General features: G+C 41.0%; 1 protein-coding gene across 21 annotated transcripts in view; it reads right to left on the bottom strand.

Annotated features, from left to right (window-relative positions):
- LOC306965589 (neurexin-1a-like) overlaps positions 1 to 20416 on the bottom strand; it is a 300028-nt gene that overhangs the window by 103775 nt on the left and 175837 nt on the right. For all 21 annotated transcript variants that reach the window (XM_079560083.1, XM_079560089.1, XM_079560080.1 and 18 more), the window contains one exon: positions 14540 to 14721. In XM_079560083.1, the coding sequence (XP_079416209.1) occupies positions 14540 to 14721 (182 nt within the window). The remainder of the gene's footprint in view (positions 1 to 14539; positions 14722 to 20416) is intronic.

Raw genomic sequence — 20416 nt, 5'->3', positions numbered from 1 at the left:
ATTGAGGACCACAGTGTATACAAGTCAGGACCACTGTTGTGGGGACGTCAGCATTTACTTTGTACTATATTTGCTGATATGAACACCAGTGTACACAACAGTCAGGTTTTACTCCACTATTGAGGACCACAGTATACACAAGTCAGGACCACTGTTGCGGGGACGCCAGCATTTACTCTGAACTATATTTACTGATATGAACTCTAGTGTATACAACAGTATGGTTTTACTCCACTATTGAGGACCACAGTACACACAAGTCAGGATCACTGTTGTGGTTGCCGCAGCATTTACTACAAACTGTATTCATCTACTGTACTCTGTAGTTGTCCTACACTTTATCAGAGTACAGGTTCCTTTAGATTGCGCTTTATATATTCGCAACATACAATTATACCATTGAGGGTGCTGTTAGCTTCTCATTGCATTTTGGTGAAGTACATCTGTAACCAGAGTCATGGAATGGTAAAATAACCCCTGTATTTTATTTCTTTAGGATGCAGCGGAGCCCCAGCTTTCCACTGAGATTGTCTTGACCGCCATGTCCACAAAGCAAGACAAAGACTCAACGTACTCCATAAGCATTTCACAGGTCATTTTATTTTTTATTTCATAGTGGATCATGTAATTGTCAACTGAAATACTTACAAAACACCCTTGTCAGGACCATTGTTGTTTTTGGTGCCATTGGTGACTGAGATGATAACAATTTATCTTGGTACTTTTTTCCAAAAGAGAGAGTATACATGCAAATCTGTCGCCTTTTGGCAAAATTCGCCATTTTACCTCAGAAAATGCCATTCATGTGAATCGTGTAGATCTGTAGTACAACAAAATGGGGGTGGAGGGGTATATGGCGTGTGAATAAACTACACACTGGCTGAGGCTTGTAAAAGTTCACCGGAGCTTTTACAGTAAACATGCTATTTCCCCGATCCATCTCCAGGCGGTGTGCATTCGCTCACTTAACCAGGGCTGTGGAACAGCAGCCCACACCCACCGGTTGTCTGTCTACTGGCTAATCCCACTCCAACAGACACACCACCAAGAGCGATGAACCACATGAGACATGGCACTAATGGTGAGGTGAAAGTTATACCACTGTATATTACGCCACGTGAACTTTTGCTGCTTTTAATTAGTAGCTAGCAGCAATGCGCTTATACATCTGTTTTCTGCACATTTCTTGCTGTGCAAACTAATACAAGTTTTGTGACGACTACATCTACAAGCTAACTTATAAAGCTAGTATGATAGCTATCATTTAATTCACTGTGAGGCTAACCTGACAGGGCAGGTGCCAAGCGCTCGTTTGATGCGTGTTCGCGGTCAGTGAGGAGAGTGATGACCACTCCATGTGGGCCGTGTGGTCATTGGGCGCTCATAGATATGAGCGATTCTGACGTGGTGATCAGCTGATCAGAGATGTTAACGTTGGCAAGTTTACACTTTGGACTTGCAACTATTCAAATTGCGTTCACGTGACATCACCACATTCTAAATAGCCTATATTTCAAAATGGAGGTGGAGGGCAACTGAAAATTCACAAACTGTAGTAAGTGGCGAACTGCTAGATATTTTCTGTCCTAGTTTTTGACAAATATCTCAGTCATTAATAAGACAATCAACATGAAACAAAAACTGTCTCAAAGTTCATTGTCTCCTCTGTCAGCACATATAAAGTATAGCGGGAGAGGTATAGACACAAATGTTTGTTTGTTTCCCCTACTTTTCTTAGGACTTTGAGCCATCGTTGATCCACAGATCCAGGAACCTAAATAACACGGACTATAAAAATACTACACTGTAAACTATAAATAAAGATTAAAGACAAACTTTTTTTTGAGCCATATGATCAAAGCACCTCTACAATTTTTTTGGGCAATTTTTGAAACAAGGTTTTCAGCTGTCAACATATTACAAAACGGTAATCAATTGCTACTTGAGTGTAATGTAATTACCACTTTTGCAAATGTAATCCTGACACACTGGGATGTTTTGTTAGGAAAAAAACAAAACAAATAAAACACAAAGCAAACCGTTCAAAAGTTATAGTGTGATTTTTTTCTCTTCAATTCAAATCAAACCTGAATAGTGATTACCTTCTTTGTCAATGACGAAGTTTTTTTTTTTGTGTGTGTGTGAGAAAAAGACATTTTAAGACAGGATTATTATAATTTTATTATATATATATATATATATATATATATATATATATATATATATATATATATATATATATGTATATATATGTATATATATATATGTATATTTTACAATAATACAGACCCAGCATTTGTGTTTTGTAGAGTTGAATACTTATTAACTCCTGAAACTGTATGATTGGGCTTAAAAGTATTTAAAAACCTGAAACTGTGTATGATTGGGCCCAAAAGTATTTAAACTCCTGGAACTGTGTATGATTGGGCACAAAAGTATTTTAACTCCTGAAACTGTGTATGATTGGGCCCAAAAGTATTTAAACTCCTGAAACTGTGTATGATTGGGCTTAAAAGTATATAAAAACCTGAAACTGTGTATGAGTGGGCCTCACAAATATTGAAATACCTGGAAAGTCCCCACAAATATAGTAAATTTCAGGTGTGGATTTTTTTTTTCCGTGTATTGACATTTTGAGGTGATATTACTGTTTCTGAACTCTAGGGGGCTTTACCTGATTTTTTTGGATGCTGTAGACCCAATAGAAAGGGTGGTTCCCACAAGTGACGATTTTGTCAGGTGTCCCCACAATTGACTCCAGACCAGTCTAGGTGTGTGTGTGTGTGTGTGTGTGTGTTGATTTGTGGTCACTAATAACCCATACAAACAAATTGGAAGAGGTCTGAAAACTTTCTGAAGCCACTGTCCACCCAGAGATGAGCTGGTCTAGTGGAGGTAGCAGAATGAGGCCACGGGATGCTTTCCATGAGGGATAGACCTGGACAAAGGAACAACATGTGCCTGTCTGTTTGATCTGCACTACACTGTAAAGCCGCGTGCCCATGTGCTCCCCTGACATGTTTCAGGCCGTTGACTGGTATAGACCGTGTCACGGGCCTTTCAACACAGCCGTTATTGTATGCATTCATACGGCACACAGTGTACTGCAGTTTTGGACACTGAAGTGGACTTATCTTCAAGGCTACAATCGCAAATGACTCCTGTCGCAACTAGGAGAGTGTCATAAACGTATTTACTTACAGTATTTGATTGGAGCAAATTTGCATCTGTTGTCCCACAGTTGGACACACTAACATCATTCATCCTGCCTATTGTACATGTTTTTTCGTGGTAGTGGTATTTTCGTGCTAGGTTTTCTTCAGAGCACCCGGGGAGAGTTTGCAAGCTCCGCACAGGCCAGTAGTTAGATACTTCACCGTTATGTGATGACTGATTTCTTTTATCACTTGCTGCATCTCAATCCTTGTTTTCCCTTCCGGCTGTCCCCTATCAGAAGTCTCTACAGATTAATGTACGGCTACTCAATATGGTATTCTTCTCTCATTCCAAATAACTTCATGTTCGTTTTGCGACACCACAGCCTCCCTTCTGGCTGCTCCAAACTCTGCATCGAAAACATTCACAGCTCCTCCTCTGCTCCAAAACGTTCCCAAAACCACAAACAAAACAGCCCTCCGACAAACACATCTCTAATCCTATCCATGCTCTCCAAGCCCGACGAGCTCCTCAGCAGTTGGACAACAGCTTAAAGCAGAACTAAGTAACTTATGCCCCAACAGGCCATAAGCGTCACAGCATGTTGCATTTTCTTAAACTCTTTAATTGTCCGTGAAAGTAAAATACTACGCTGAGAGAAAAGACAAAGGGAGAGAGGGATATTGTATATGTACACAATGGAAATATTTTTTTTCACTCAAACTTGGCTGTGTGTTAGCTTTGTTCGCTAGACTGTTAGCTTCTTCGGGATTCTATTAGTGTGTATAGCGCCTCTGACCCGGAGGCAGGGAACACCATTGGGAGATGAAAGACCACCCAATTATCCCATTAACACTTGCATCACCCCCAGAGGGACTACAAAAAGGATTTATTAAGGTAAACACGTTACTTACTTCTGCTTTAAGGTTGTGTCTGCAAGAGCATATGAACTTCAATCTCCATAAACATGCAACTCCTGTAACGCTACTTTCCTGAATCATACTTTTTTTTTTCTTGCAGTTTCATTCAAGGAGAATTTATAGAGGGTCACCAAATCCATTATTCATGAACACAGGACATGAGCGGTGTTTTTCTGCTGACATTGTGGTTGCTATGAGATATTTTAACAGTGGATACAGTTCCCCAGCACGGCCCTGGCATAACACAGATTGGTTACAGCCGTGCACATCTCCATACGTCCATACGATATGTCTTGATCCTCAATCTGCCGCTTCCTGCCTATACCGCTCATCTCTGCCCTTAATGTTTTATGAGTTTGTGCGGTTTGGCGGCGAAAGCAAACCGTATAACATTAGCGCAGTAACTTCCTTGTTCCTGGCAGAGATGGAAAATTCAATAAAATCTAAACTAAACAAATAAAATAGCCCGGCGGATTGAATCAAAATATGAATCCCTATAGTTAACTGACTTAGACCACCGACTGCAGTCTCCAATTCCCCGCCTGCGTCCCAATACGAATTGCGCTCAATGCACATAATTAAAAACAGCAGGCTTGTATGTGTATGTGTGCTATATTTCAAATAAGATTCAATGGGAGGCACAAGGGGCTGAGGATGAGTCCTGGAGAGAAAAAAAAAAAAAGAAAAAGAAAAGGTAATTAAGTTGACCAGGACAAGGCGGGCTGCGTGGTTAATATTTCATGCACAGGCACACAAAGCTCAGTGGAAGCCATCAACAACGGGGCACCAACAACAATTACGGAATAATTAGGCGAGAAGCACCCGGGAAGATTTCCAATGTCAAGAAAATGTGTAAGTAATTGTGTAAGTTATTTCAGGCTTGGCAAGGTTTTTAAATGGGAGGTGCACTAAGTCAACGGCTGCCACCGACCTGAGCATACGATTAAAAAACGCAGCAGATGACGAAGACGAGAAGACGAAACAAAATGTGTCGAATATATTCAACAGAGAGTGAGCATTTTGTCAATAATTTGATTCAGGGTAAAAAAGGCCAAGTACATAAAAAAAAATGCATGTGAAAAGTTTGTTGTATTGTATTTGTAATTTATATTGTGTGAGTTGGGCAAAGTTTAGTTTCTCAGATGGTCGTGCAAACATCTTGTCCATCAATAATAGGCCAATGTAAAGGCTCTGAAATCACCTGGGACCATAACTGCACCAAACTGCATACAGTATGTTTGAAATGTGCTTGTGCAGAGCTCCGATAAAAGCAGCGAGGAAGATCGGGCTATTTTTAACCTGCCCTGAGGCCGGGGACAGCTGTGTCAAAAGTCAACAAGATGGCTCAGTGCTGTGCTGCTCCGGTCCCCGACACACACATGTACATCTGCTTGTGAAGAAAATCTCTGCTTTGAATTCAATGAAGAAGCCAGTAGGGGTCACAAGCCAGTGCACTTTTTGAGCTAGAGCAAACAGGTGTAGCAGACAGGTAATACCAAGAAAATGTGTAGGTTTTAATCTAGCTATGGTTATTCCGTGCTATTGTTTCAGGCTTTACTCACCCATCCTGATTAGAGGTCACCTAATCAGTTCATGGGGTTTATGCAGATGTGCCGCCATGTTTCATTCAAACAGTGGAGAGCATAAATCCTCCATTTAGATTTAAATCCTTCGGTTATCTTTTATTAAAGGCTTCATTTCAATGAAGATAATACGATGATCTACTGTGAGACAAAGCAAAAAAAAGTAAAGCATTTTTAACATAATATAGACACTGAAGTGAAATGGCACATGACTCTTGCTTAAAGGTACACTGCGCAATATTGTTGGTATGGATTCTCCTGTTGCCCACAATACACAACATGCGCCTAACAACCAGCTCGACACAGAAAAGGCTATTTCTGCAGTGGGTAAACAACAAATGAATCAAGACCTAACCTATAAATGTTATGTTTAGTCGCCTTTCTTCAACATCGCCATGGAGACGAGTAAAGTTACAAATCAGGTCTTCAGAGAGGTAACGCACGTTTGTTTGGTCATCATCTCGGTATTTTTCATCTGTGATAAAACAAATGCTTGTGTTCTACTCCTGTTATTGCGTGAAATGTTGCACGGTGCGGCTTTAAAGGCAGGTGTCAGAATGAAATAACAAAAAATGCAATCAAGGAATATTGAATTATAATAACAGACGGGCGGGAAGGCAAACAGACGAGAGACAAAATGCATCCTCCTCCAAATAGAATGTCAATGTTCTTAACCTCGTAACCCGGGCAACGGCTAACATGTCTTACAGTGTAACATTGGCGATGAAATCAAATTTACCTCATGTTAGCCACGGCAATATCACTGCAGATGAGGCAATGCCCAGAACATATCGATGTACAGCTTGGAGAATGACAAGCCGCACCGTGATTTGTTACACTAATAACAGTGAAGACGCATTATTGTACGAGCCTCTCCCTCTCTTTCCATCTATCTCTCTCTCCCATTCCTCTTCATGGGCCACTTGGCGCTGTAGTGGCGAGGAGCTTGAACAAATTGAGAAATGATTGGGCCTGAAAGATGAGTAATGGTGATTCTAGCGCTGTCCCCTCCTCAATATGGAGATGATGAGATCTGATTCTTTGAGGTCAGGTACATCATCGCGCAGCTCGAGTGGCCAACCCTGTCTGTGTCTATGAAGAGCCAGATATAGGGCGCTGCGCACTCCAGCATACAGGCCTTTGGCACCATCAGTCACCGCTGACATAAAATCAATGATATATTTACAAGCACTATTACCGTCCGATTACCACCACTCATAGCTACTTTAACAATTACGGGCTTGATCCACAACGCATAAGGATCGAGGAGAGAGTGTATGAGAGGAGGGCAGTGTCAGAGCAGTCTCTAGTCTATAATCTGTGTGATTGAGTGGAAACACAAGGAAGAAATGAAATCAATAAATCTGCATGTTGTCTTCCAGTCTGTTCCTTATATGCGCTGCGTTAGTTGCAAGTATTTTAGCTCACTTGTATAGTTTAATCATGGAAAAGGAGACCTCTGTTCACTATTCAGACTGAATAATGCAAAGAGAAAAACAGTTTAGTACACCATGTGGTAAATATGGTGGTAAATAAATGGTATACATTTATTATCATAGCCTACCAAACGTGTTCTTTTCTTTTGTGTTCTGTACTCAATTGAGATACCAAATTCCACAGCAAACATAATTCTGCGTTTGTGTTGTTTACCCCCCAAAAAATAATACTTGAATGATGAAGCCAATCTTGTTTTTATGTGCAAACACCAAATAAAAAATCACTGCCCCACTTGAGAGAGCACATTGTTATTGCTCTCAATCACTGTGCAACTAAAGGAAAAAGCGAGTTCGTATAGGTCAAACAAAAAAGGGTGTCTAAAAACATGATTCGGACTGATACTTACTACTTTTCCTGGTGATTACAGTATTCAAAGCTGATCTTTTGCTCAACACTAAAACCATGTATTTTTCTCAATTTCCATTTGGGTAACTGGAGTCTACATCATGATACTAACACCTGCAGTTTTTTCCCAAGGTAGACAAATCACTTCACAACTGTAAAGCCACACCACAGGATTTCTGCCACTTCAAAAACAACGGTGTGCAACCGAATTATAATTTTCACACATGAACCTGCATGGTGTTGTGTGGTTTATCCTTGTTGTGTGGTTTATCCTTAAATAACCAGCTCCCCGTCAATTCCAAGAGCCTTTTGAATGTAGTAAAAGTGTGTGGTGTCAGCACAAACTCAGGCGGATATGTTTACTCCCACAGACTGTTCATTAGAGCAGGACCCTTCAGCTCTGAATAATATCAGGGACAAATCTGTGTCATGTTTTACGATTACAAAACTCGACGACGTCCTGTGGTAGAGGAAGTGAAATAATTTCGCTAGTGCTAAAATATGACTAACACCAAGTCTTGGTTTGACTTCTGTTTTCTCACTTGAGTCTCCAAAATTCTGTTTCACACGCCAGAGTCGAGAGCAATTGAATTTGAATTTGTCAGATCGTTTTTAATTTGACAAAGACACAGACTTATTTCATAGAGTCCAAGTGAAAAATCAACACCTATGTATGTATTAAATATACTTTACCGCCAAATAAGTGTGAGTTTCTTGTAGTTTAAAGCAGAAGTCTGTAGCTTTGGTGCTGCCAGGAACAACTTTCTACATTTTGTCATAAGCTTGAGGGGTCAAATTTACAATTCTCTCTCTGTGAGAAATAAAAGTAGGCCTCCTTTTATTTCGTAAAAACACACAGAGGAAAACAAGTTCAAACTCTCACTGTTAGACGCTAATAATAGTGAATGGATCGATTGCCATGTTATGTGGTTGAAGTACTGAATGTACAAAAAGCCTTGTAATGGTCTTTACATATAAACAAACCTGTATGGAAAATATACAGCTATAATATGCTTTTGAGTTTCTCTGGGGGATTGATCATGACTGACTGATGCGTTTCGAGCAATTACTCAATGTGCCGAGCCTCGTGCAGGAGCGGCCCGAGGGGCATTGCGTCTAGGTCTGCTCTGTGCCGCTGTGAATGGCGAGCTAATTACTGCAGCGGAGACCCGAGCTGAGGAGAGGCTGCGAATAAGGCCTCTTCCCCGGACAGGAGCTTTAATAAGAGCGTGGGGGATAGCGTGAGACGCCACCGCCTCCAGGGACCTGCGTATGTGTCTCCCAGGTTACACTGTCACCTGTCTAAGCAAGGCACACGGCACCGCACTGTTGTCGACTAATGAAGCACGCTATTTTATGTAATCACAAGTCAGCAGGAAAAGCAGAAGTCGGGAAAGTTATTACAAACCTTTTGCAAGGAACTGACTGAAAGAAGAAAGAAAAATCTAAGTAGTTTATCAGAACAGTACTCAATAAAGAAATAAAAATTATGTTTTTGTAGCATAGCCTCAAATAGTCTCTGTGTTGAGAAAATACCCCTAGGATTTACAGTGTTCTCAAATGTAGTTATACAAAATGCCAGCAATACTTCCTCGGGTGCTGTAGTGACCGGACAAGCAGCGCAAAAATGAGATTACAAACAATGTTAGCTGAGGGTTAACATGATAATCTGTGAAAGGAATGGAGTTTGACAACAAACAAGTTTAATAAACGTAAATGGACAGCATAGCTCTGTGTGATGTTTATCAGAGTGTATGCTGGCGTACAGAGTGTGGAAGATGGATTATGTATTGTCTTTGTATTGTCTGCTTAGGGTGCTATACTTTTGTGCTCATTGTTAGTTGCATGTTTTTACTGGCTTTGTATTGTCAGTAATAACACTCCAGGTAAGTTTTGATGAACATGTAACATTACAATATTGTTGAATTTTTAAACAAAGGCCTTTAAGAGTGATCTTAGTAGCTTAATCTTTCTTATCTTTCTTTCTTCTGTTAAACAGATAAAAGAGGACTAGAGTATTGGGAAAAACACACATAAATTTATATTTTGGCTTGTCCAAGTCCAGCCAGAGGACCTGGTACTCTCCATTCACCAGCCATTTTATGTGATTAATAGTACATCAAGCAGGAGTTGAAGCTGCAATTAAAGGTGTCTTCCATCAGTAGAAGACACCCCTCTCTGGTCGTCAGCTAAAGCGGAGCCGTGAAGAGTCGTGCCCTGCCAGAAAAGTCATTATTTCTTCAGAGCTCTGCTGAATACATTACCTTCAGAACTGCTGTCTTAGGTGCAGCCTCTGCCTTGCCATTCACTGCTTATATTTCATAACAGGATGCTTGCAATTAAGAAGGGCTAGAAGAAAGTGGATAGAAAGGGCCCTTTACCCCAACGCACTTACAGATTGAGTGCCAGCTCTAAACAAGCGCAGTCGGCCCCCAGAGACCCCCGGGCAGAGGCTGAGGCACAGTCGACGACTCTCATTGACAACACAAGCCACAAGCATAAGCCCTGTCCCTAAAAGTAGGGTTTACAGAAAATGGATTTGCAAGAGCCGACTTCTAAAATTGTTTGTGAGTTGCCATGTTAAAAATCCAGCAAAAGCAAGAACTACCTGAACACACTTAGCATTTCTTCTACACCATCATGTTGGTAGATAAAGTACCTCCAAAACCTTCCTTGACGGCATCAGAGCATATCCCCGAAATTGTTGACAACGTTGAACAGTAAGTGTCCTAAATAAATTATTTTACATTTTGTTCTGGGTTGGAAGATGCCATACTGAAATTGTGCAGCGAAATGGAATCATCTTACTGCTGTTTATTCTGGATAAAATACCTTCTACTATAGCCCCGTCAGAGTGAGTTATGCCGTCTCCTCCGAATCTCAGCATTATGCACCGAAACAGACTTTTGCATATCTTACAAACTTCAAGTATGGATTACCCTGCTGTGGAGAAAGGATCATTACATCCATAATTCCCTGCTTTGCATAATGTCAGCGTGAATTCTTTTTCTCATGATCCTTCTTTTGAACCGCTCTGTAATTAATTATATATGTGTACATACTTTACACCAGCAACTTCTCATCTGCATTGTTCAAAACTATGCTCATGAATATGTTTTTGACAATTGCCAAGAATGATTGTAATTGGGAGAAACGGCGGGAGAAACGCTATTATAAATCCAGTCAGCTCTGCGGCTTCAGTAATGAGCCCGAAGAAAGTGATTGTCGTACATTTGACGGTTCACCGGCTCCCCAGTCATTGTCTTTATCTGCAATGGAAAAAAAGTAGAGAGGCGGGATAAGGGAGGGGGAAGGATCACAATTCCTTTGAGGTGCATTTAAATCATGGCCTCCACATATTACTGAGAAAATTCCCTCTTGAGAGCGCGAGGCGAGATGGCGTCCTTCAAGCCCCGCTGGGTTTCCTGTCATCATGAAATGGGAGCAGCAGATTAGCCGGGTGAGGGGATGTAGAGGGAGGGGGGTAAGTGCTGAAATCGGGTCTAATCCCATCTCATACAGCTCACCATAAACTCATATGAAGACTCTCCTGCTACAGAACATTCGTGGTAAAGCTCGGCAAAGAGGGGGATACCACGGCGACCTGGTTTTTATCATGTATTGTTTCTCAAAGTGCGCATCAGAATGGGATATTAAAATGTACACCTCCAAAAACACCACGTAGGATATGGATTGTTTTTATGGTAGACTCTCAACTCTTTGTGCGACCGATGAGAGCCTTATTGTTTTCAGGGGAGCAGGTCAAGAGATTCCTCTAAAGAAGCTCCTGATAGAAACATGAACACTATGGTTACATGAAGCTTATACGAATAAAACAGAATAGGCATCCATGTTAAGATCAACATTAACAGAAAAGCTTAAAGACCGGTTGTATCTAAACTGCCATAATCAATAGCATTGGAAGATCATGACACAACAGAGAGGGAGAGGCATATTATATGAAATGCAGTGGGCATTAAAGTAGAATTAAACTGAACACCTGCACAATCCCATTCAAACAAAGATAGCAGGACATTAAGCTAAACGAGTTCACAGGAAATATATCCTGTAACGGGTCACAAATTTATTCTATTTCCTGATTATTTTCCCTTTATGCGATTCTCTCAGCGTACATTAGAGATACATAAGGCCTTGTGCTGCTCTCTAGCCAATGGCTCCTGTGTAAGGATCTCATCAAAGTGACAATTTAGCACAGCTCATTGTGTTTAATGGAGTGCTGTAAAACACATCCTTTCTAGTGTAATTAATGACAACAGACGACACAAGCTCGCGTTTAGATTGTTCGTTTTCTCCATTTGTTGAGTTGGTCGTGACAATCAGTAATGAAACTGTAACAAAGGATATTTCACCACCCACCAGTTATTAGTACTTTAACCAACCGCAATCAAGAGCAGTGCATGCGCACTGACCCCATTCATTCCTTTACTTCACGTGTTAAGTAAAGCAGTTTTGTAGTTGTTTTAGTGACACGAAGCACAAAACGTTTTGTTGCTCGATGAAGATAACGAGAAGATTTTCTACTTAAATAAGTTGCTATCAATAGCTGATGTAAGTCTATATAACAAACCAAATAAATCTGACCAACTGGATAATCTTGACTTCATAGCTGATGTTGCCAATTGTTTGGGTGTTTGTTTGTTTGTATTATTGCACCAGGGAAAAAGAAAAACAAACTTCATTGCAATATAAAAGTGCTTTGACATATGTCTTGACATTTGTCTACTGCGTATCAATTTGTGTTGTGGATTTAAAGCATTACTAAGTAACTTGTTTAACCTTAATAAATCCTTTCTGTAGTCCCTCTGGGGGTAATACAAGTGTTGATGGGATGATTGGGGGGGTCTTTCATCTCCCCCTGGTGTCTCTGTCCAGAAAACCACCCTTGCAACTTTCTCTGCTCCAACCCGGAGGCGCAATACACACTAATGGAATCACGAAGTAGAAGCTAACAGGCTAACGCTAAAGCTAACTGTGGGCTAGCGGCACTTAAGCAATATTTACAGCAAAATTTGAGTGAAAAAAATTATCTCCATTGTGTAATTGGGTTGTGGAACAATGTACAATATCCCTCTCTCCCTTTGTGTTTTCTGTCAGCGTAGTACTTACTTTCACGGACAATTAATGAGTAAAAATGAGTTACTTAGTTCTGCTTTAAATATATTGATGAGCTTGCAGTTAACAATAATGCATCAGTTTTGCACGGGACATACATTTTGCAGTTATAGCTAAATCAATTGCAATTCTTGAGAATAGTGTAATTCCATTTAAATCATTTGTTTTGTGCCAGAGATTGCTGTGTTGTGACTGACACTTTTCCTGCAAAACCTCAAAGGGACGTGTCACATGCAAACAACACAGTGAGAGCAGCATCTATCACTTGCATGATCCCTTCTGCTCTTTGCTATATGTACCGTTATATATGAGGTATGTCTTCTGACAGTAGTCCTAACCTCCTCTGCTGTTGTCATAGTTTCCATCTGCAGTCTTCATAAAGAAACTCAAACACTTGATGTTCTTTCCAAAAAGTTACTCAAGTTATAAAAGATATTGTAATCTTTTTGATGCCAGAGATATATCGAATTACAGTTCACTTGCAAAGACAGAGTAATTTGATATCTGCTTTATTAAATTGAAAGCCATAATAGAATGAAAATGGTAGCTTTTCACAAACTACTGGGAAGGATAGGAAATTAAATACCTAACTGCTATATTTAAAACTGGCTCATTCCTCATCACTTAAAATGCATTGAGAAATAGCATGTGAACACTCCATTATTTTACATCCTGAACATCTCCAAATGACACAGATCCATGCATCAAAATACATGTTTTGTACAGACCTGAAGCATGAAGAGTCTTGGGTGTAAGGTTGTGAGTGCTTATGTGCCAGTGTCAGACTGTGTACAGTCACTGTGAACCTGAATGTGTGGGCAGCTGCACAGGGCACAGCCTTCAACACCAATCTCATGTTAGTGTGCCCGCTCCCTGTGGCCCTTCTCTGTGTTTGCTTCGAGATTTTACAGAATGAAGATGTAGTGCATAAGTTATTGGGTTATTAGCTCAAACAATATTTTTTTAATCAGAATTTCAAAGTGCAAATGATTACTTTTAAATTCAGTCCTGCTTAACTTGAAATTATTAAGATAAATGCCCAAATACTGCTTACAACTTGACTATCTAAATGTGTATGCACAGTGAACAGTGTCCAGGCAAAAGTGTGGGAGTATACCATGCTCCTCTGCTAAAGGCGAGCGTCGATGTAGCTGTCAGTAAATGGGAGCTCGCAGGTAAAAGGGTCATGTGGCAGCAGCAGAATTGTGTCCCGGTCAAAAAAGCACCGTATACGTCCAACCTCAGCAGCATCATTACAGTTCCTCTCTGTGGCCATGCTGTATATGAACATGGCTGCAGCAGAAGAAATGTATCAACTCTAACACTGCCATTTTTCCCCCCTGAACAATTGTCAGCTTTTGGAGCAGATTGATCGCTAAACATGTAAGCTATCACATCGAAAGACATTGTGTAGTCTGCATAATCGTATTGTTTCACTGAATAAACTCTCCTCAATAGATTTATATAGAAACTTTAAACTTCAAAGGCTGTTTCCACAAAGTCCATAGACTTCTATAGTATATAGAAACAGACACAACAGAAGGATTTGTTGATATCTAATTTCTCGACAGGTTGTTTTTTTAAGCTTTAACTCTTTCCCTCAGAAAAGCTTCTATTTCTGCATTTTATGTCCTCAAAATAAAATTAACGTGTCTCTTTTCATAAATCTGATTTTGACCTTGAACTACTTTTTGTCAGATATCACAATTTTTTCTCCCATCTGGGGAAATTGAAATAGATAGGCACTTTATGGAATCATGCCAGTACTCCAGTGTGTTTTTATTTGTATTTTTGGAGTCATTTTTGGAGTGTAAAAAAGAATTCCAATGGAAAATACGTCCTTCAAATGTCCAATGGGAAGAGATAAACCAGTGGAAAGATGAGAAAAGCGGTATAAAAACTTACAATGTGAAGCTTGAGGAAGTCTCCGAGCCCAGAGGAGCTGTCCACTCGCACCAGGACCGCGTCTTTAAGGTGCGTGCTGAACCCGATAGCCAGCCGGTCGGCCCGTGTGCTGGGGCGGTCGTTGGGGGGCCAGGTGTACGTGATGAGTCCACCATCGCGGCCAAAGATGTACGTTGTTCCCGCTGCGGGTAGAGGAACGCATAACGCATAAAGGTCGGGATTCAGACAGCAGTTTTCCACAGAACAGACACAAACAGGCAGTAATAGGCCTCACTTATTAGTAAAACAACCATTATTACTAAAATAATGGTTGGTCAAAAGTTTCCCTGTCAGTTCCAAAAATTGTTGGTAAGAAAATGAAAATGTGCATTCTTGTCAACTGTAAGATGCAGACGTATAGAATTACTATTTCATGTCATTCAAAGGTTTAAAATATCACCACAGGCCTAATTTACATAGCAGTAAATTACCCTTCCCTTTAAATGTGCTCCCTCAAGTCTTATGACATCATCAAACTGTGACTTGTTCATTGTGTACATAGCCCTGCAACGACTGTGGAGTTGTTTTTGAAAAGTCAGCAAAACCAATACAGCAGATCATCTTGAGAGCATGTGGTGTTTACTTGCAGGTAACGGATTGTCAACATTATTAACATAACAAAGCCACGTGCAACTGCCTCCATTAGTCTGGAGTGCTTTATTGTGCTGAGTAATGACTTTGCAGCGCACCGCGCCGCATCTCTCTCCTGAAGCACCCTCACTGCCATTTGCTGCTTTAAGTACACTCGCGAGCCTACTCACGAGCCGGCGGGAAAAATCCTGTGCAAATGAGAGAGGCAGATTCTGGTGTCACTTTTCTCATAAAGCCGCACAATTACTCTGTTTTACTGCTACTGCCTGCTTCACCTCCAAAGAGTCTCCGGCAAATTTGCACAACGCATCCGGGGCGTCGGGGTAACCGGCGTGCCAAAAAACGAGCCAGCTCTCTGTCTTTCAAATCATTAGCGACCTCAAAGGCAGACGTACCGCCAGCAGCATTAAGAGCGGTCCAATTACGGCCCGGCGACGACCTCCACACCAGCGACCGCCTGTCCATTAGCGAGTTGACTTCGCTATAGCTTCTGAAAGGGTTTAAACACGACCTCCTAGCGGGGGAGGGAGCATGATGGTGCTAATCAAGTGCAAAAAGTGCCCGGACAAATTGTGCGGAAAATGCCGGCGTTGATGAAAGAAGTGACCCGATTACAGTTATGCATTACTGAAGAGACCGATTCTGCAGAGACTTAAGCGCTCCACGTGTTATTGAAATGGCCCCTTTGCAACCAGGCATCACATTCAAACTGGGTAATTAATTTTAAAAAGTCATTATTTGCCTCCCCACTTTCTACTCTTTTTGCTTGAACTCTGCTCATGTTATTTATGTATTTAGTTATTTATGTTCATGCCAGTAAATTCCTGAAAAAGATGCGATACAACTTAATCAATGCATGTGCCAGGAGGAGCAATATAAAAGACATGATTCCAGTCCAGCTCCCCACCACACCCCTCAAAATTGATGGCACTCATAATTACGGCTGGGTACCATTAAACAATGTCAGTATGGTATTGAAAAAAAAGCTCGTAAAAGTATCAAAAGCAAGTACTGAAAAACATATCTTTAGACCAAGTTTTGATGCCTGTTGGGTCAAGGGAGAGCATTGAAGGAAGTCACATGGTTGTTTCAGCTCAAATAACTGATACAAATGTGAAAGAAATAGTATTTTATGGAGGAAATTAAGATTATCGTTCTGTTTTCTGGTTCTAGGTGACACACATGTAGTTCAGATATCGGTATCGTAAACCATGTATCGTTAAAGTACTGGTATCAGAAAACAATTTAACGGTACCCAGCCAATTGCCTACAGGAGTCAAATTTTGAAGTTGCACTGTGTGGTTGAGACTAGTTTCTATCTGAATAGTGTCTTGCCCAAGGACACAGCAGCTGTGCAGTAGCTGTAGCAGGTATCAACTCCCCCCCCCCACCGTTCATTAAGTCCACTTTATATACCCAGCATGGATAAGGACATTCCATAGTCATCGTCTCTTGCAGTTTGTAAAGTGTTTTCAGAAAGAGGGAGGGGCCGTAGTGCAAATCAAGTGAAAACAAAGTCGTCCGATTAAACTTTTCAGAGTGCACTTTGTTTTTTGACGGGCGCTAAGCGTTTGACTCTTCTTCCTCATTTTTAGACCTGCCAGGCCCATCTTAATCAAGTACACTCCTATTTTTAGCTAATTAGAAAATGTTCATTAGGACCGCAAATTGCTTCATTCGGATAAAAGTTGTTGCGGGGCTTGAAAAAAAAAAAAAGACAGAAGAGGGGGGAGAAAAGAAAATTACGAAGTAACTGCCTGAGAGAAAGCCAAGAAAATGAATGCAGCTGTCAGATTAGCATAAAAACAGCTATCTTCATGAAAAATTAGACAAGGCGGAAGCCAGTGCCCGCGTGTGTTTTCTGCATTTACATGTGTGTGCTGTGAGCAGGAGAAGCAAGAGACGCAGCAGAGCCACACTATGTTAATATTCATAGGGCCAGGGAGTTAAGCAGCCTTTGCCCGAACAATGGATTGTAAATCATTCGACGGTAATTCCAATATTCTTCTTGTAAACCAGTTCACGACGACATAAAACTATCGATAAATTCTTCATGATTTTTTATTTATTTTTGGCAGCGCTGTGATTAAAGCGCGCCATTTTCCATTTGCCGTTCACTTCCATCCCCCTCGTTTCCGTCGATTCACAGCGCAGACATCAGTTAGGAGGGGGGGGGGGACGTCATTAATTAAAAATAATGTGATTAACAAATAACGCAGAGTCATACGGATCTATGGCAGAATTTATTGTTTTCATAAGCCACAGCGCACATTTGTTAGACATAATGTAATAACGCTGTAAGCAGTCTTGTTCTTCTAATGGATAAAGCATTATGAAACAAGATGGCTTCTACACAGGAAAAATGCATTAAATGTAATACATTCGCCGAGCGGGGCATCATTTCCTTTTCATGAAGTCTGCCGGCTAGCGCTAAAAAACTGCTCTTGTACATCTAATGCATATCTGATGTTGTGGGGGATATTTCAAATTCATGTAGCCAGCGCCGGACTGGTGTCACTGTCCTCAAGTTTACCCCCTCCAGCCACAAACACTTGCACTTTGCCTCGGCTTATTATAATTAAGCTCCTCTAAAGCATGTCAGTGAACTTGCCTGGGCCTGGAAGCGACCGTTTTCTTTTTAGTCTATTCACAAGATATGGCACCAGCTTTATCCCAATGACAGCTTATTTACTTGTGGAGACTCCAAAACACTATCATTCTTTTGCAAGTAATGTAGTTTAATGTCCGTCTTTGACAACAAAACTGACTGCTCTGTTGCTTTCATGCAGATATTTATGTCACAAGTATGTGTGATCACCATTACTATTATACAGGCCATGTATATAACACTGGTGGTCAAACGAGTGTGACACTCTGTTGTTTACATCTTCTCCCTCACTTGGTCTATCAACTTGATTGGACTCATTTGAATTGATAATGATGCAAGAAGCACAACACAAGCGGCACAGTTCAGGAGACGGTTTGACCCAGTTATCTAAATATGACCTTTGACAGTCTAACACTGGCTTGCTGATCTATAAAACTCACTACAACAGAAGCAGGTCCCATGAGAAAGAGTTATGGGTATTATACTGTGCTCAGGTACTTAATTTCCCTTTCTTTTTTCTCTCTCTTTAACACCATCCTCCTCTCACTCCCCATCAAAATAATACATCATGCATCTTGATCATTATCTCACATTTTTGTTTTATTCTTTGCTTTGAGCTTTGTTTCAGACACAGTGCAACTCACCCCTGTCACTTTAGCCATCCCACCCACGCAGTTTCACTAAAACTAACCCTGATCACGGTGTGTATACTGTAACACAAAGTTTCTTTATATACAACTTTAAGCATGACAGCATCCATGGCAGAGCATTCCTCGGGGGGCTGTTGGGGATTACGATTCGAGGAAACAACACGGCTAATGCACACCTACATGCTTGTGCGCTCAGGGCATGTATTTAGGAGGCACGTGAGTGTGTAACTCTGCTGGTGGGAGTAATTATGTTCTCGCTCCATATTTGTTATTCGTGTCTTCTCCTGGGACTGTGCGGGGACCGATATGGATCTTCTGTAGTCATTAGATACACTCGTGTCCTGGAAATACTCAACGCCAGTGTCTTTAATTTGATGAAGCTTATTCCCAGGTCGCCATTTGACTAAGGCGACAAGACGCAGAGAAACAGACACAGTGACATCTACCTTGAGGAAATAACAACAATCGGAATCACAATGCAAGCAGCACTTTACCATAAACGCAGGTAAAAGGGAATTTGTTTACAGTAGCTCTGCAAAGCATTGACGTCAAAAGTCAATTTATCTGTAATTATTTCTGCTTCGTTTCATACTGAAATACTGAGACAAATGTTCAACTTCCAAATGAAGCGTTCTTGTTGGGGAGTCTGCTAGCAGATTCAAATTCAATGTAATGACAAAGCAGACATCTTAGTTCACAAGGGGGGAGCAGTATAGCTCACATTTAGCTCTTTGTTTCATACATTTCCATCTGCATCTCCACCGCTTTTGAACAGGTGGAGGAGGAGAAACCTGTCAAGACTTCCACAATGAACTCCTCAAGCCCAGGCCTACCTCTGTTAGAGCATAATGAATTAAACTGTCCTGTAACTGGGATACACTGAAGGCTGGCTCTGCGCGGTGTCCGCTAGCATCAAAGGAGATAAACATTGGCAGATCAAACACTGGGCTTTCATTAAAAATGTAGCACTCTCCCCGGAGTTATTCTGGATGAGGTGTGGACAAGAAGGTAGGGGATTGGCAAATATGGCCAATACAACTGCATTTGATAGAGATGTCCAGCTACTGCTTTGGTATTGCAGTAGTTACTGATATAAGAGTACTGCTGATTGGAACTTTTAATTATCATGTTTCTACTATTATACTAACTAAGGTAAAGCAAGTTGCTCCACTAATTTACTTTTTATTTCAAATATTGTGCAAGCTATATTTTGACTCACAACATACTGTAGTCGCCCTTCCACCCGCATTTGGTTGATCAGACAGAACTGCGTTGTGCTTACAGATTTACAGTAGAGACCTGGACCATAAGCTGTGTATAAAATAAACAGTGAAGTGTCAGTATGCGAGGCGGATAGGTGTAATAAGATAGACACAGGGATGGCAGAGTGCCCGGACACACAAACGTGCCGGTGGTTGACTGCCTAAAGCCTGTTTAACCACACAGCTCCGCTCTGGACCGGCCCATAGACTGTCTTTCCTTTGACCTCCTCAACGCCAGCCTCGAATTACCACCTCTGCCGAGAAACGGGCCAGCAATCCAATCATAATTACATAGTTGTGATGGAAATATGAAAAGGAAAGATGACATTATAGATCTGCTTTCTGTCAGCACCTCGCACTTGTGTTACTCCCGACCTGCCGCCAAGGATTCCCGTAAATGAGCGGTGCGCAAAAATAGATTATCCGCGACGTGTGGCGGATTGTATCGCCTTTTTGGAGATGGATTTTTGATCATTTCCGCGAATCTGTTGGAGGAAATAGGCGTCTTCCCAAAGGACTTTTTGACTATAAATAAACAAAACAGTTTTTATCTGATCAATGTTTTACATTCGTGACACTTTCCCCAGTCAGTGCAAGGCAAAATTCAATACTAAGATAAGCCTGCTATCGGCTGGAAGTTTCCCACACCAACCAAATATATTCAATAAGTTAAGTTTAGAGAAGAGAAATGCATAATTTGGGATTTTAGGTTTTAGAATGAAGATTC

The sequence above is a fragment of the Gobius niger genome, assembly GCF_951799975.1.
Source record: "Gobius niger genome assembly, chromosome: 7".
In the NCBI taxonomy this organism is placed as follows: domain Eukaryota; kingdom Metazoa; phylum Chordata; class Actinopteri; order Gobiiformes; family Gobiidae; genus Gobius; species Gobius niger.
Note: the sequence above shows the minus strand (reverse complement) of the source record. Positions and strands in the feature narration are given on the sequence as shown.